Below are 18,437 nucleotides of genomic sequence, written 5' to 3'. Positions count from 1 at the left end.
AATGCTTGTTCTTGGCCCCAAAATCAAGCATCTTAGTTTTTGCAAATGGTTTTTAGTCTAATTCATTAATGTCCCAGTCTTTGGGACTCATGCTTGAAAAGCTGCTTCTAAAAGTGCCATTCAGCATGCCTTTTGAGGCCTTCCTTGACCTCATTTCACCATCTGTTTGGGGTTGGTGAAGGAGTTTGCAGCCACTAATAGGTCACATATGCTAAGAATAAGGCCCTGTGGCATAAGGGAAGAAGATGGTTTTCGATGAGCCATGGAGCTCATATAGCCATGGAGGCAAATGGGCAAGCAAAAGGCGCAAAGAGGAAGCTTCCAATCAAAGGGATGGATGGAGAAGATGATTGCTGAGTTAAAATTGTAGAAAATATTGGCCATGGGAATGAATGGATATTGTCAGATCACATGTGTATATACTTCACTAACCAAACTTTCTCTCAAGTTCCCTTCATATACAGCAATATCATTTACAGTTTTATATTTTATAACTGCACAAAGTTCATCTTTAAAGGTGAGCCTAACTGAGAGAACCCGTGTAATGTTCATCTTATTTTATCTTTCTGATGTTTTGGGTAGATTGAATCTAAAATTCTGATTGATGAAAGATGAACCACTAGGAATACAACAGGCCAAAATCTGAGCTTGGTTAATAATTATGATTGCTGACATTTCAGTCAGACAGTAATTTGAATACAGATTATTCTGTGATAGGGAAGCAGTCTTTGCAGATTAAATTTCCATTGTAAAAGCCCTTAGAAGCCAGTCTTTAAGGGGATGCAATTTTATAGCAGGTTGCCATAGTTACTTATGAAGGCTTACTGCATTTCCCTTGCTTCACCTCTTTCTAAATGTTGCAGTGCCCTTTGTGCAAATAAGATCCATCCTTGTCAATTCTTAGTTGTTTTTATTAATTTTGCTACCACTGCAACTCTTGGAGAAATTTGAGTTAAAGCTGCTGAGTTGCCACAGGGCACACAATGGCTAAATTTGGACATCACGCCAAGCCATGGTTTACTGTGCAAATTATGGATCTATAGGGTAATGCAATGAGGAAAGTAACATTTTGTAGCACTGGAACTGGAAACAAAAATAAAAGCAGTTAAGAGAGTATGCAGTGAGATACTGCATAGAACTTAAGCACAGAATATTTTTATGTGATTGCTTCACTGTTCTTCATAAAATTGCATGTTTAACTTCCATTTGCGGAACTGAAGCTAAGAGAGGTAATCTCAATATATTGCTAAATATCAACCATCAAACAAGAAAAATATGCCAGAGAGCATGTGCCCTAATATTGTGTATGTGTGAAATTATTATTAGGGTTAGGTATGGGAGATGCATTTAGTTTCCTGCCATGTAATATATTAGAATGATTATTCTCCTTCAAATAGATAAGAAAGGCGGCATAGCTACGAAGTGCTCTCATTTGTCACACTGCATCATTGGAGTCCAAAGACCTTCCCAAGCACTTGCCCTGAATTATGTACAATAAGGGCCTAAGAAGAGCCTGCAAGATCAGGCCAAGGTCCCATATAGTTCAGCAGTCTGTTCTCACGGTGGCCAATGAGATGCCCATGCAAAAGCCTGTAAGCAGGACGTGAGTGAGACAATGATGTATTCTCAAGTGAACACCATCTGGTGAACAATTGACTATGTCCATCCATGGCAATAGCATTCCAGATTTCATAATGGCATTTTAACACTGGCTAAGGAGCACTTCACTATTCAGTCTTTGTAATTGGGAGGTTTAAACCTCTGAAATATTTAATGAAATCCATTTTCAAGGTTGACTCTTATTTCATGTAGCTGGGAGTACGCTGCCTTGTGGATGGAGCGTAATGCATCCTTCTGTTTGCTCTTTAGGTCTATCAGCAGCCAAGTTGCTGTTTGACTCGGGATTGAGTGTTGTGGTCCTGGAAGCCCGTGACAGGGTTGGAGGTAGAACATTCACAGTCAGAGTAAGTATTCCTGTCTTATCTCTTTTATTCATTCATTCACAAAGCATCACAAAATGATGCTCAAATTGGCTCACAACAAAGAAAACAAGAATGCATTTCAAAATCAAACATTGCAAACTATTTCATAATAACATAATAAAACAGCAACACAATAGCAAATATTGCAACTCCAAAAAACATTGCAGTACTGTACAGCACCATTACATTAACAGTGTTACACCTCCTGGCAAACAGCAAAAATAACAAGAGAGTCTAACACTGTTTCCTGGTACTAGAAACCCCAGTCCCGTGATGTTGTTCACAGTTCCCCTTTTGCAGCAGTTTCTTACAAGGCTTCCAGCGGCAGGAGGTGGAGTAGCTGAAAACTCCTCTCCCATGGTGTTATTTATTACAGTTGTATCACAACTTTCTTTCCATCTTCACAGTTGTATCACAACTTTCTTTCCACTTCACTGCTGCAGAAATTGTGTGTGTGTATGTATGTATGTATGTATGTATGCATGTGTATGTGTGTGTGTGTGTGTGTGTGTGTGTGAGAGAGAGAGAGAGAGAGAGAGAGAGAGAGAGAGAGAGAGAGAAAGAAACTCTTCTTCCATCAACATTAAAAAATATTTTCATCCCATGGCACAGTATTGAGGGGAAAAATGGAGAATCACAAGTATTGTCTGATAGCCATTTGCCAAGAATGTTTCCTTTGTTCCCTTCTCTGCCAGAATAAGCATGTCAAATATGTGGACCTAGGAGGGGCATACGTGGGGCCAACACAAAACCGTGTCTTGCGACTATCTAAGGAGCTGGGACTAGAGACCTATAAAGTGAATGAAGTAGAACATCTCATTCACCATGTCAAGGTATGACCAGAACTTTTTTCTGAATGTGTATGTTTTTGGAATTAGGATGGTGGCTCATAACATCTTTATTGGAATCCCTAAATAGGATAAAGATCAATGTTTAAGCCTAACTGGGGCTATGTATAATCATTCTTTCTGCAAGAAGTTGGGAGTTTGACTGGATCAAGTGATCTAATCTGATTGTGGAATCAAAATAATTTGATGGATTATTGCAATATTAAATAATATGATTAACTGTAGTGATACCCTGTTGAAATTTGATCAGGTATATAACCAAGATGCAGAATTAAGCAATGAGGTGGCTGTTATTTCCTGGGTTTTGAAGTGTTTAATGCCTTCTAAAGAGATATGCAAAATTCTGTTAGATGCAGAATTTCAGGCAGTTCAAACATGCTGGCATCATCTAGTTGGGATATTTGCAGTAAAGGGTAGCAATATTTATCTTATTATTTTAAGTGTCCCTTCCCCTCAGTGCTGTGCAAGTGTAGTTTCCCAGTCGCAGCTCTGCTGTATCTGAGTGAGCCTTAGAAGAAAACCTAATTGGTTTTTTCTTAGATGAATGCCCAGTGGCAGACCTGGTTATACTGGGAGATTTTAATGCCTGGATAGCTTTCTAATTATGTCTCAAAGGCCATCCCAGCATATAATGCTAAATGATTAAGCATGGGCCAGCCTGATTACTATATTACGAATTCAGTTTCATTTTCTTGAATGGGGAAAGGTTAATGATGACCGCCTGGACCATTTTACCTGTATGTCAGATAAGGGCGGAAATATTAATCATCATGTTATTACATTACATTGTATTTGGCAGTATCTCACTAACTTTTACAGTTGCAATAAGGGCAGATAGTGATCATCCTTGAATGGAAATGGTTTATAAACCCTCTGGCTTCCCAGATATTGCAATTGCTGCCCAAGGTAGAAGTAGACAGATGGACTCACATTTGAACTGGTCATTCACTTTTGCATTGGGTGTTCAGGCCTGTGGTTGGGCAGAATGCTTGCTGTAAGTAAGGAATATTGAATCTGGATCTTGTGCATCAGAGAAGCAACAGGAGCCTGCAAATATGGTGGGCAAGTTCAAAATTCAAAATGTGAAGTTCAGCTGTCCATTTGCCTCCAAATAGCACTTTCATTCATCTTCCTGTTTTTTACTCTACTGCCTAATCTGCACATTTCTCTTAGTCCCATTGTGTCTAGGTCTGGTGTCCCTTGGCTCCCTTCCTTTTAGTCTGGCCCACATAAGTACTTCTCTTCCTGGGACCTGTGGGTCAGTATTTAATCCCAGGCAGGCAGACAGCTTTCCATTCTGACAGTTTAGTTCTCTGAGCAGTTGGAATATTTGTGAACATTCGAGCCAATTGGTATCTGAGGCTTTGCTGCCTTGAGCGCAATCCAGTATAGATTAGGTTATAGCAGTTCTTTCCTTTAGGTGGAATGACAAAAGCTAAATATCACTTAAAGTAACAAACAAAACAGTGTCTACCGAAAGGTCAATATATATTGATAGGAGCAAAGAGTTATTAGGGAGAACTATGATCAGTCTGTTTTCCAAGCAAAAACCACTATAACATACATACTGGTATATTACAGGTAAAATGTTTGTTTAAGTAAATGTTCTATGCATACCCCAGTGCATTTAAGTACATTTACTATTTAAGCTCCATCATCACCACATCAGCAGGCCAGGAATTACTGGCTTGGTAATACTGCGTGTAGGCCCACCGACATGTAGCAAGTGCATGATGGGATATGTGTGGGATGTTAAGCATTCTACATGGGGCTGGCTTTATGTGTTTTGGCCCTTAAGTGATGTTTTATTGGTGTACTAATCAATAAATATGAGACAAATTATTGAAAAGTGTTGTTTGCTAACTGGCACCAAGGCATTGCAATCAATGGATTGCACCTAGGAGACATGGGCTTCATTTCTAGTTCAGATATGAGAGTGTCATTCATCATATTAAGCTTACTTTACATCTGTATAACTGGAATAATAATTACCTTATTTATTTTTAAAAATAACAAGGGTATTGCAGGATTTTGCATACCTGCAAAATGTTTTTTCTAAAAAAAAAAGTTTAGGGGTACTCTCATTTTGACTCAAGAAAATCACCATTTTATAGTTCAAATCCGGGAAAATAAATACAGTAAATGGACAAAACTTCAAAGATCCACAAAATTTTTATGGGTATGCGTACCCCTGCGTACCCACAGAGAAAAGTACTGCCTGTCTGACAATCCAATATGGGAATGATGTCATACTTTCAGATTAAAACATTAGTGGATGCCTTAGCAAGAAATGTTATCTTTGAAAGTTTTAATGAGGGTCATGTAAAACCAGTGCATTTTTTCTGGGGGTATTCAAGGGTATGCAACCTTCACCTTTCCCACCATATGTTAAAAGTGTGGCAATCAGTGTAATAACTTCATGGTGGGTACCAGCACTATTTTTCTTATTAAAAAGCACTGTATAAAAATCTTTCTGTTTCTTTTCTGATGGTGAATACTTCAGAGTTGGTTAAGTTCACTAACTGAGGTGCCTCTTTAATTCAAGGAGTATGAATTACTTTTAATACCAATTAACAAAAAAATTTCAGACCAGGATGGACTGTATGTTAGAAAATAATTATTATGCTATGGAATAAGCGGCTGAGTGGAGGCAAATAGGAGGGTCCACTGTGATTTTTCTTAAGAGATTATTCTCTCTCTCCCTCTCATTCTTTCTCCCTCCTTCCCTCCCTCCCCCCCCTCTCTCTCTCTCACACACACAAACACACACAAACAAACAAAACACACTACACAACACATTTTTTATTCAGAGAAGGCTTCTTCAGATAATTAAAATGTACATAGTGGGGTGTGTGTGACAAGACATTTTTGTCACTCAGCTAATGAAGTCATGGTCCCTATCCAGTGGGAGGAGCTTGTGATGGTGATATTCTTGCAACCACATTCTGCTCTGCCCTCACAGGAATCCTAGTGGGGAGAAATAATCAAGCAACAAAGCATTGGAGGGAAGATACCTGGTTCCAATGCAACAAATAAGTTACAGCTGCACAATTGTTTTTATAAGACTGATCTTCTGGGTATGGTATGCTTGGGTATGGTGTATCTGTGTTCTTGCTTAGCCCACTGTAGTGTGGGCTACTCTGGTCGCAGTATTTAGATTTGGAAAACTTATTTGCAGAGGGTTGGACTATGATGATTCTGTGCTGGAGATTTGGCCATTTGATGTCTCCTATGCTCCACCTATGTAGTTGTAAGTAAATTTGTACATCACAAAACGGCATAAGTCACCAGTGGGCTCCTCCAAAGGAAACCAAATGCAGGCAATTGCTTGCTGCTCAGAGAAGTGGGGTGAGGGAAGCAATATAATTTTACATACACTTTCATGAATATGAATAGGGCATGTGGTAGTCTGGGGACTTTTGAAATAAAAATATGGGGTTTTTTTTGCCTTCTGCACCCTTCCACCTACCTTACCATGGGGGGAAATTAACACCTCAATCAGTTCAAAATGTATTCTTCATCAGGTGATGAATATCTTATCTGCAAACATGTATATATTTCTTAATTAAGAGGGTAGGTTATTATTTTCTCTGACTTTCCTCTTCCCTTCCTCTTTTGGTTCCCATAAAATATTAACCAAGGCCACAAATCTGTCTCTATGTAAAGTGCATAGCCTACCTTCTTCCTTGGCTCTAACCATTGAATTACAACTTTGCAAGGCTCTCTCAAGCCTTGTTCATTTTCATTCCTGCTCTGGAACTGTTTATTAAAATGTTGTTTGCCGTCTTCTTGTTTATGAATAAAATATGCAAAGCAGCTGGAGCATTCAGACTTAATTAGCCCCAAAGTACGTGATTGCTGTATTGGAACACATTCAATTTTGTGGCATCTCTTTTATGGCTGGAGATACATGTGTAAGAGTTAAATACTCTGATTTATTCTCATCCTTGACATGCTCCACAAAATAAATGGCCATTTCCATGTGCAGAGATCAGAGTAGAACAGCTTAAATGGATTTTAAATGAGTGGGTGAAATTGCTTTCGTTTTTCATTTTCAAACTTTTCTTTGGAGACCTGTTCTAATTAAAGCATAAATATTAGAGTCAAGATGACTTAAGATGTTGTCATCCTTCTCAGGTTTTCCCCAGCCACTGGAACATGGGCTAAGGCCTTTTCTAAAAGCTGAAAATAAGAGCATATAAAAAGAATTATGCAGGATCCGACCAGAGCCCCATCCTGTCCCCACAGTGGCCAAACAGATATCAGAAAGAGCTTCCCCACTTGATACTCAGGTATTCAGAGGCAGACTGATATGAGAGGCAGTAAAGGTAAAGATAAAGGTACCCCTGACTGTTAGCTCCAGTCACGGACGACTCTGGGGTTGCGGTGCTCATCTCGCTCTGTAGGCCGAGGGAGCTGGCGTTTGTCCTCAGACAGCTTCCGGGTCATGTGGCCAGCATGACTAAGCCGCTTCTGGAAGAGCTGCACACAGAAACACCATTTACCTTCCCACCGGAGAGGTACCTATTTATCTACTTGCACTTGACATGCTTTTGAACTGCTAGGTGGGCAGGAGCTGGGACCAAACAATGGGAGCTCACTCCTGTCACGGGGATTCGAACTGCTGACCTTCTGATTGGCAAGCCCTAGGCTCTGTGGTTTAGACCACAGTGCCACCCATGTCCAGCCATACATCATGAAATAAAAAATTTAAGATGTTCAACCTCATCAGGCCCTCCCCATTTCGCTCTGGGAATAGATCACCCACAGGGGCATCTAAGGTGGTTTTCATTCCACAAACAGTGCTAGACAGATAAAATTCTTGTAAGATGTTCCAAGAACTTGTATTTTTTTCAGCAAAGTAGAACATATTATTTCAGGTCATTCAATTTGTCTTTTCCAATACTGTGTACTTTTTCAAGCAGGCCAGGTTTGCTATTCCTTGTCTCCATGGTTTTGCTTTTACTACTTTCCTTTGAATTCAATTTCTAAAGACTTTAAGCTAATAAAAAAATGTATCTGCTTTTTATGTGCTGTATGTAGAGTTGATATTTCTAGCCTCTCAGGGGCTTTTCTTAAAGAAATAGCTGGAAAGGCAATGAATTGTAACAGCTGCACACTTTACATATGCTGGCTACCTTTCACCAAAGATTATTGTTAAAGACACTAAATAAAATGAGACATAACACTGATCCACAAAATCTCTCCTATCAAATGATTCCTGTTGTGATCAATCTATTAACATTCTAAATCATATTATCTTGCTTGTGTAGCAGTTCATTTCAATTAATTTGCCAGTTTAACTGGACACTTAATCAAATACTTATTAAAATTTGATATTACATGCACACAAGTGGCATAATCTACAATCCAATTACGACAAAAGCGGGTGGCAGTTTGGCTGTTTTGATGGAAGCAGAGAGGCCAACCTAGCCTAAACCCTTTTGCACCGACTTACAGTACAGATTTTAGTTAATGTGTCCATTTCTAATGCTATGTCCTTTATGTGCATGCCCTGAATATTTTAAACTAATAAATGGGGCTATCAGCAAAGCTCACTGATGTGTGTTACGAGTTCCTGAATTATTCTGCTTCAGATTTAGAATCCAAACCGGAGAAGAATTCCTGGCTCACCCCCTGCCCAAAGGTCTCCATCCATCCTGCATTCACCAGCAGCAGTGCCAGAAGTTGGAAGCCCTTGGGTCTTTTCCAAGGGCTGTCAGAGAGACAGACCTCCCTCCTTCACCTTTGCCACAGACAGAGTGTTGCTGATCTATATGTTAAAGGGAAGTTTGGGGGATATGTAAATAAGTTGGTTTGGAGCATACTGTAGGAAGCTACCTTCTACCAAGTGAAGTCTATCTAGTTAAGTGTTGTTGACAACAACTCTTTGAGATTTCAGAGGTCCCTCCCAGCCCTACCTGGAGACGCTGAGGATTGAGCCTGGGACCTTCTGCATGCAAAACAGGTGCAGTACCCTGGAGCTATGACCCTTCTCCAAAGGCCTTTAAGGTATAAGGTACGGATTGGCTCAGAGTTTTCCATCTTAGGAAACTGCTTGGCTAGTGTGATACATATCCAGGCTGCACCTATCATTGCCATTTAGAAAGCTCATCAAAGATGATCTGTAGGAGTTTCAAGAAGGTCAGTTGAGTAATGGAGGACTTTCTCCTCCTCTTCCAGTGTCAGCTGCAAGTGTCAAAAAGGTGGAGGAGGTGCTCCTGCCCTGGTTGGCTGCCTACATGTATGATTCAAAGAAGAGTTATTTGCATCAACTTGGACAGAATGTGTGTGTTTTTAATGGCAATCTCAAGGACTTGTTTTATATATTCATTTGAGAGATCTGTTCTCTAAAATGGATCTTCTATATTGAATTGCATCCTTTTTTCAATCAAAATAGAGTAAAATAAGCAAATGGATTTGAGTGGTTTTTTTTCTTTCTTGCTTCTTCTGTTTTGCAGGGCAAATCTTATCCGTTCAAAGGCCCTTTCCCTCCAATGTGGAATCCCATTGCCTATTTGGATTACAACAATTTGTGGAGGACAATGGATGAAATGGGGAAGGAGGTAAACGCCAGCTTATTGTCCAGACTGGTGACATCTATCAGAACCCTTTCATTTGAGCTTCAGTGCCCATAAGCCATGGGTAGGCAAACTAAGGCCCTGGGGCTGGATCCGGCCCAATCACCTTCTAAATCTGGCCCACACATGGTCCGGTAATCAGTGTGTTTTTACATGAGTAGAATGCGTGCTTTTATTTAAAATGCATCTCTGGGTTATTTGTGGGGCATAGGAATTCATTCATCCCCCCCCCCAAAAAATATAGTCCTGCCCCCCAAGGTCTGAGGGACAGTGGACCGGCCCCCTGCTGAAAATGTTTGCTGACCCCTGCAGCTCTCCATCCTGCTCCAGAATACACTCTTTTCTCTCTCTCACCCCTTTGCAGTACAAATTTGCCTTTGACCCCTTTCCTGCACTGCTGGATTGGTATTTTTCTGCTATCTGGAAGTGGTCAAGTCACTTAGAGGGAAGCAGACATACAAATCTAATTTCAAGATAAAGAAATAATCAAGATAACCCTTTGAGGGGGTGGGTTGTAATAAAAACAATCAAAATTAACAAACAATAAATGCTGCAATCCTATGCAGCATTCATTTGTAGGTCTTTGATTGTAGGTCTCATTGAACTATGTAGGACGAAATAAATATATAGGCTACAAATAGCATAAGAATTCCAAAAATTCACAAATAAAGCAAGACAAATAAAAGCCAATCCATTTCGTAGTTCTAAATGGCTTATTCCAAAACAAAAACCTAGAATGAGTCTTCACGTTTAGCAATAAATGAATGGGCTCCTATCGCCCCTCTCCTCCTCCAGTGTCCTCTTCCATTTCACCTAACCACAGCTTGATATTAGGTCTGGACTAGGAAGTGCAGTTGGTTTTTTAAATTATGGTTTATCTGAACAAGCAAGGTCCATAAGACATGGTTGGAAGTTGGCTTGTTAGGATAAATCAAAGTTCAAACTAAACAGCATTTATCTACTTTGGACATAATGGCAGGCCATGTTCAATTGAAATGGGAGGAAATGCTTTTTATCTCTTTCTTGCAGCCTCACTAGAGGTGACTGCCTGTGCCCATTATGCACATGATGCTCAGTTCAGTATTCCATCCATAGCATTGTGTCCATACCTTCTCAATGAGCTATTTCGAACTTATTCCTATGTAAGGGTATATAACATTGCAGACTTAATAATAGTTTATTGTGTGGGAAACCCAATTAAAAGAGTACAGGACTTAATTAATTTAAAATATGCTATATAGTATTATAAGATTTTCAATGAAAAATCTGTCCAGCCCATTGAACACTGCAGTTTGATAGGCAGAACAAATTCCCAAAGCACAAAGGCTTTATTTTCTTTTACTAAACTGGGAAGCAGAGGGCTTTGCAGAAGGTGAAAACTCTTTGGTGTCATGGATAAATGAAACTTTAGTTTATTTTTCTAGAGAATCTTGTTAGTATTCTGCTTCTAAAGTCTTAAGTAGTCTAGAAGTGAAGTAGTATGGCGCTCCTGTGGAGAAAGCAATGGAGCCAGTGAAGAGAGTGAATGATTTCTACATAGGAGATCTGTGGCTTCTTTCTTGAGATGTGACTCTCTTTCTCTCTTAGATTCCCAATGAAGCGCCATGGAAGGCGCCCCATGCAGAGGAATGGGACAAAATGACTATGCAAGAATTGATAGACAAAGTGTGCTGGACAAAGTGAGATGCAGTTTTATACATTCCATATTGATAAGCTCAATAGCAATAGTACCTAGAGGAAACATCTCTATCCTAAGTTGAGAAGTAACGCTATCTATTTGCTACAGTAATATTAATCTTTATCATAGTGAATGATGAATTGTGTTCACAGTTGGGAGATACAGTGAAATAATGTGCATGTGGAAATGTGCCTATATTGCTCTGACAGTGTGATCATACACATGTCTACTCATGTAAGCTCTGCTGAGTTTAGGAAGAGTAAAAAAATAAATAAACAAAACAGACTAGCAGTGGAAAATTTCAAACCCCCAAACAGCAATTCAAAGGACTTCAAATGCTCCTAGAAATAAAAATGTTATCTGCCACCATAAAACTAGCAACAGGGAAATAGATTGGGGTTAAGCAACCCATGGTTTACGAAGTATGATTTTTACCAACTCCAAGCAGCCTTGGCCAGCATGGACAATGGCCAAGCAACATCTGGAAAGCCACAGCCCTTTAAAAAAAAATCTGGGAGCTGATTCATTTATTTTCTCTTAGCAACTCTGGTCAATTTGTTAGTCCCATTTTCTACCAGAGGTCATTTCTAAGAACTCTTCAGTGACAGCACAAGCAACATTCCATCAGTGGTGGGGAGCCTACAAGCCATGGGCTAAGGTGGTCTGCCCATGCCTCCCTATCTGGCCCAGAAGGTGCTCCTAGTTCTTCATGAAAGTTTTAAATTACCTGGTGTCATATGATACCTGGTAACTGACAGATGGGTGCCCCTGCCAGCCTGTCGAAGTGGCTTGTGGAGGGTTGGATCTTGCTCTCCCACTGGATCCAGTTCACTGCCCCTACTTTAGTGTTAGGCTTTTTTATTTTTCTGTTTCTGTTTCTGCATTTGTTTTTCTAGCACTTAACTGTTTTGTTTTTGCAGTGAGCATTCCTAAGTTAATGCTCAGCTGGGAGGGTTGTGAGACCTCCCACTCTTCTTCAGCTTCCGGGAGAATGTGGTTTAGATAAAATGAATTAAAACCAATGGTTCCTACACAAACTGAGTCCTATCCCATATTAAGCCCCAGGAAAGACCTTTGGGTGAACCTCATTTCTCTCTCTCTTATTAGAAGCCTATCGATGTGCATGTTTCGTGTACTTCTATGCATTTGATCTGCCTTTGTGATCAAGATTTATGTTTTTTGAAATGGCTTCCCTTCTCTAGGATGCAATGGAGCTGAAGGGTAATCTCCATTTTTCTTCCATTCTGTTGACAAATTGAACAAATTTGCCTTTATATGGCATTGCATGCTGGAATGAGATGCATGACATATATTAGGTACCTAGTTAGGTCTGGCAAGCTCTAATGCAGCCAGAAAGCTATGTGTGTTTGATAATTTCCTATAAACTTTACATATTTCAAATGATGAATCACACAAGGGCCATATTACATACAAATAAAATAGAAGGAGCCATCCATTTCCCTGTATAGTTAATTCTAAAGGCATGGAAGTATAACCTTCCAGAGACATGGAGTGCGTGCATGCAGTCTCTACCATGGCATGTGTGCACTGATGTTCTAAATGAGTGCTGTGCTAATTTTCTCTCTCACTTTTTAAACTTTCTCTAGCAAGTCTTAAGAAATTGCATTCAAAAATAATCAAACCCGAGAGAAGGTTTTGGTGAAATTTTCATGGATAGTGTACAGGGTTTTTGTTGTGCTTACCTTGCTTTCAAGGTGGCCAATGGGTGAGCTTGAGTGTCCTTTCTTTTATTCTGCAAATCATCTCACCAGTAGTCTGCACTCTGCAGCCTGCCCAGGTACCCATGCTTCAATTAAAGCCTAGGGGAACACATCATAAGATAACTCATTCCATGGGGCTTTTCAGATCAGGAAACAGGGGCAGCCAGGGAGGCTGCACAGTGGTGAATAAATGTTTTCTGGAAAGATGCACACACCACTATAAGGCAAGCTCAAAATCCTACACCCACAGAAATGCTGAAGTGCCCTGACAATAAGGCAGGGAAAAATGACTCATTTCACAGGGAAATAAAACTCTGGAGAAATATTTTGGCACAGCACTAGTTCTGGATTGATTGGAACATAAGAGCAAGAAGTCAAAGGAACACGGGAAGCTGTTTATATCACTGGTCTATCTGGCTCAGCATTGTCTGCCCAGGGATAGCCAATCCAGCCAAAAGTGTTGTTGAATTGCAACTTCCATTGTCCCTGATCATTGGGATCATCATCGTTGTGGCTGTTGGGAGCTATAGTCTAACAGCATCAGGAGGACACAACGTTGGCTACTCCTGGTCTATGTTGATTGGCAGCAGCTCTCTAGGGTTGTTCATATGAGTCTTTTCTAGCCTTACCTGGATATTCTCAGGATTGTAAGCATGCCACAGATTGAAAGCATGTGTTGTACCACTAACCTACTTAGGATTGAAGACTGCTGTTATTTAGGACAGAACCCACAGAGCTGCATGTGATGCATGGTGTGCTCAGAGGTGCTTCTGAGGACCCACTTCTGAAATATTGAACATGGGGGAGATTTGGGCGGGTCTTCCAACATTGTGCCAGAAACAGTAGATTGAAAGAAACCAGGACTGTGCACTACTTATGTACCCTGCTTTGGTCTGATGTCAGATTCCATGGAGAAGGAGGCAAGGCAGATCAAAACTGGACCATGGACAGCTCCAAGTGAGCGACTTGCTCCAACAAAGGTTGGGAGCGGACTGGGGTCTTTTATGCCTCTGTTTCCAGACTGCTTCCTCCAGCTTCCGCTCCCTTGAGTGAGCTTTACTGATTTAAAGACCCAACTCTCTGGCCTGTGCACAGTCACTTCTCACCTGTTCCATAGCTTCTCTCCTGGTGCATTGCCTGTGCTGCTGGACTGGTGATGTGCATTAGGAGGCAACTAGTGCTCCAGGGTCAGGGGAAGATGCCCATGAGAGTACTATAGGGAAGTTCCTCTGGGGCCTCCTGTCCAATCACCTCAGGTGCAATGGTTTCCCTATCTTCAGCAATCAGCTCTGAGCCCTCTGCTGACTCCCCATCTGGTGTCCCTGTCACCTCTGACTCTGTGTCCAGATCATTGATGGTTACAGTGGTTATAACATTAAGGGGGATTTTTGTATCCTGTCCCCATCCTTTGCCAAGATGGTAGTACTGGAGCATTCCTTGTTTCCTCTTAATTTCTTAAAATACTAAATATTATCAAAATATGAACAAGGGAAAATTTTCACCTCTAGTCTATTGCTTCCAGTTATGGTTCTCTCATAACAGAATATTAGACTATATGCCAGGGAAATATTTAATTCACTCCTTTGCTTTTCAAATATCATGGAAAGAACTCTCAGCCTTTTTGGGTCACTTATTTATTGCCTTGTTTGTTTGAGGCATCTCAAGAAGGTGAGGAACAGTAACAGATTTATATGTGAAAACATGTGATAAATATTGCATGCAATTGCAGTGTTGCTATTTCAGTGGTTGATCATTTAGAAATAATACTCTGCTGTCAAAATAATGCACAAAAAGATCAAAATGTCAGGCTTCCCTGGAGGCCAACACTTTCCTTAAGCACAGTGTGCTCTTTCAGGTAGGAACAAATGGGGCATGCTGGTTTCTGGAAAGAACTAATCAGGAAAAAATAACATTGCCTGAATAATATTTTCTCATTGGTTTTCACTTATTTGACATTTTCTTGGCTCCCTTGGTTTATAAAAGAATTAAAATTATAAAGCTGTGGGTTTTTTATAAAAAAAAATATTCCTTTCAATACATGAATTATTTGATAGTCTCAAGTGGAATAGTAAATGAAAAGTTCAAAGCACCATTCAACAGGGCATTTATAGCTATGATAGAAATCTTTAGCTGCACTCCACTGGGGTGTGGGTGTGCATATATATACACACATATAGGTACATACTGTATGTATACATGTACATGTATGCGCGCGCACACACAGAGCCATTCAGTAGCTGTTGAACTTAGGACTGCCAAAGTGGAGCATTCCCCCTCCCCATGTTAAAGTGATTAATACCCAAGCATGGTAAAGTTATTTTGGCACCTGAGGCAGGAAAAACACCTCTTTCCCTCCCTATAAATTAACTAACCATTTGCTGTCTTTTCATGATGTGCCCTGGAGATAGTGGCATATCTTGTTTTTCTTTAAATACTCAGCAGGCATGGGTGTATCCCAGTTCTTACTGGGAAGGCATCTCACCCTCCCACCATGATTGGAACTGAGATCCCCCAGCCACCATTACATGAAAAGGGAAAATGGAGATATTAGCCACCCCTCCCTGTGCATGCAGTAAGAGCTGTCCAGCAAGAATCCTGCACCTCCACACCTATAATGAAGGTGGGGCAGGGGGAGAGGCCAGACTCAACATTTCCCCTCTCTCTTTTGGATTTGTGTGCAGTGCTGCCAGGCGGTTTGCTACTCTGTTTGTCAATGTTGATGTTACCTCTGAGCCCCATGAAGTCTCCGCTCTGTGGTTCCTGTGGTATGTTAAACAGTGCGGTGGGACATCCAGGATATTTTCAACAACCAATGGAGGCCAGGTATAGTGAACAAATACCCCTCCTCCCCCGGTTATTTGTGTTCAATAATTATGGCAATAATTTCAGATGTTCAGCTTGATTGAGTGAGGGTTGAATGTCCCCAGAGGGCAGAATATGCCCTCCATGTTCTCCATGCACTGGCCACACCATCTCTGACATTGATATTTTTGTTTGGATGGTCTGAAGGGGGCTGAATGTGCTTAGTAGCCTCTTCTAGCTTGAAAGCCCTGATAACAGGATTCGTAGCTGCACAGAGGCTTCCAGACATGGCTAGAAGCCACCTTTAGACCTTCATGCTCAACATGTGAAGGTGCTGGGTGTGTGTAGCCCAGCCAGAAGAAAAATATTAATATGAAGGGGGTTCTATTGTGGTTATCTGTTCCATCTGGGTATCATTTTAAGCGACCAATTTGGTCTGCTGAACTATGTTGTGTGTTTTTTCTATCTTCCAGGAGAGGAAATTTGTTGGAGGTTCTGGCCAAATTTGCGAGAAGATCATGGAATATCTAGGAGAGATGGTTAAACTAGAGAAGCCTGTTACCTCCATTGATCAGACTGGTGAAAGTGTCATTGTGGAGACACTGGATCATGAAACATACGAGGTGATTTAAAAGCTTACAGTTCTAATATATACAAGGATTCTCTTTTCGTCATATTAGGAGAAGAGGATATCAAGGACATTTGTTAGTTGGGCGAAGAATCCCAACAAACAAAAATATTCAAACGATTGTGTTCAATTAAATATCTACAGTTTGCTGTTACAAACATGAACAAATTATGCCATGGACCTGTACACTTTCTCCCCCTCTCCTTCCTCTGTTTGTGAGAGAAGAGATGATAAACTTTCCTTCCTCATAGTTTACCCACAAAGCAGATCTCAAGCACAGATCAAATTATGGTTTGGGATTGTGGTTTAGAAGCAAATAGAGTTTGCACAAACCATGGTTTGCCAGGTTTGGACAACAAAATTGTGAGCAGGTTGCTGCAAACCAAGAATTCAAGATTTAATCTCCCTTCATACCCTGAGGAAGCAGGAAAGGATAGAAGAGTGTGTGTAAGCCATGGCTTGATTGCCATATCTCAATGCAATAATTGATTTGGTACAGGCAACTCATGTGGGGGTTACATTCTGGGGACAGTGCATAAAACCAAAATCATGTATAGTCAAAACACACTGGGTTCAATAGCAAGCAGGAATCCCAAAGTATTTCTTCCTTTTTACCCCCTTTCAGTCCCCTTTAAAAATTTTTTTTAGAAAAAGTACTAATGTGTAATTAAATGCATGTTGGTTGCAAGTTCCTTAATGAGTTTATGCTATTGTGCTTTCTTACTTTCTTACTTTTAATTATTTCTCTTGACTGTTGTGACTGTACTCCTTCCTTGTGGCTGCTGTCCTATATGTTTTCCCAGGAGACGCCTGGGTATCTAAATGGTATCTAAAACTACCCTTGTGTTCTTTGTGTTGCAAAGAGACTTTTCAACAATTTGTTCAGCCATTTGGAAAAATTCAAAGGTGCATTTCTGTCATCATTGGAAAAATTGCTTGTCACTTTAAATTTCTGTGACCTATAACCTGATGCGAAGTTTGTATCCTCTTTTGTGAGTCAAATTTTCATTGAAATGTAATCGGAAGTCTCCTAGAATAACACAAGCAGTTTCAAGTATCCTGTGAAAATAGAGTTGATTTTTCTTTGTATTTCTTTTCAAGGCCCGGTATGTTATTAGTGCCATCCCTCCAGCACTTTGTATGAAGATTCACTTTAACCCACCGTTGCCTTCGATGAGGAATCAGTTGATCAGCCGGGTTCCTATGGGATCAGTCATCAAATGCATAGTATACTACAAGGAAGCATTCTGGAGGAAAAAAGGTATTTCATGCTGATTGAAGGGAAGGGGCACATACAGAATTGCCCTAAATTATACTTTTTCTCACATGTTGTTCTCATGCTGTCTTCTTCAGCATCATCTTAGAGAGTTAGACACATAGATGGAGGACTAGACAGGCACAATCTTGCTGTCTGTGGTTCCTTCACTGAAGGTTTTTGATCCTGCTCATGGTAGGGAGGGAGGTGATATTATTATTATTATTATTATTATTATTATTATTATTATTATTATTATTACTCCCCTCCCTCCCATGCTGTTCCAAAGGGTCCCCCAATCCTCTGGCGACTTCAGGGGAAGGGAGGAAGTGGATAAAGTTGTCTTCCACCACCATTCCCTTTCAGCAGTATGGGTCTGGATCCATCCCACATGTTGAAATAGATGCATAAAATGTGTGTATTCTTGAATCCCAAAGTGACTAACAATTCTAATAATTAAAAGCAAACAATTAAAGCTAACAATTAAAGCAAACAGTAACATTAAGATGGTGGAACAGCCGTGAAGAGACAAAGCATATTAAAACCAAAGGCAGCAAACAACCCTTACTAAGACAGCATTTTAAAGGGAGTCTAAGAGGCCTGAGCAAATAGTGCCGAAAAGATACTGGACCCTCCCTGGGGAAGGTGCTTTGAAGATGGGGTTACGTCTTTTATCTTTATGATTAATGTGGTGCACTATGGAGAACAAGATCTTATGCAAAGAGATGTCGATATTCTCTGTGCCTGAAGAATTACCATGGTAACCCAGAATCTGGCTGCCACCCAAAGACTATCCATTTCTCTCTCTTTTTTTTAAAGCCTGCTGTTACCTCACACAGTTGCAGAGTACAATATAGGAATCTCAGAAACTTCTAGAAATCCAAACATAATGGTGGTGCATGGCTGTTCAGGACACTCTTAGGGCTCAACTCTTGGCATCTC

General features: G+C 40.4%; 1 protein-coding gene across 1 annotated transcript in view; it reads left to right on the top strand.

Annotated features, from left to right (window-relative positions):
• Positions 1–18,437, top strand: part of LOC309368623 (amine oxidase [flavin-containing] B-like) — a 47,074-nt gene that overhangs the window by 13,333 nt on the left and 15,304 nt on the right. Inside the window, exons 2-8 of the mRNA XM_081908843.1 lie at positions 1,870–1,964; positions 2,678–2,815; positions 9,292–9,396; positions 10,999–11,090; positions 15,492–15,633; positions 16,086–16,235; positions 17,342–17,501. Coding sequence (XP_081764969.1) covers positions 1,870–1,964; positions 2,678–2,815; positions 9,292–9,396; positions 10,999–11,090; positions 15,492–15,633; positions 16,086–16,235; positions 17,342–17,501 — 882 coding nt within the window. The remainder of the gene's footprint in view (positions 1–1,869; positions 1,965–2,677; positions 2,816–9,291; positions 9,397–10,998; positions 11,091–15,491; positions 15,634–16,085; positions 16,236–17,341; positions 17,502–18,437) is intronic.

The sequence above is a fragment of the Podarcis melisellensis genome (assembly GCF_964234715.1).
Source record: "Podarcis melisellensis genome assembly, chromosome: 4".
NCBI lineage: Eukaryota > Metazoa > Chordata > Lepidosauria > Squamata > Lacertidae > Podarcis > Podarcis melisellensis.
The sequence above is the reverse complement of the archived record's forward strand: the minus strand, read 5'-3'. Positions and strand labels throughout refer to the sequence as shown.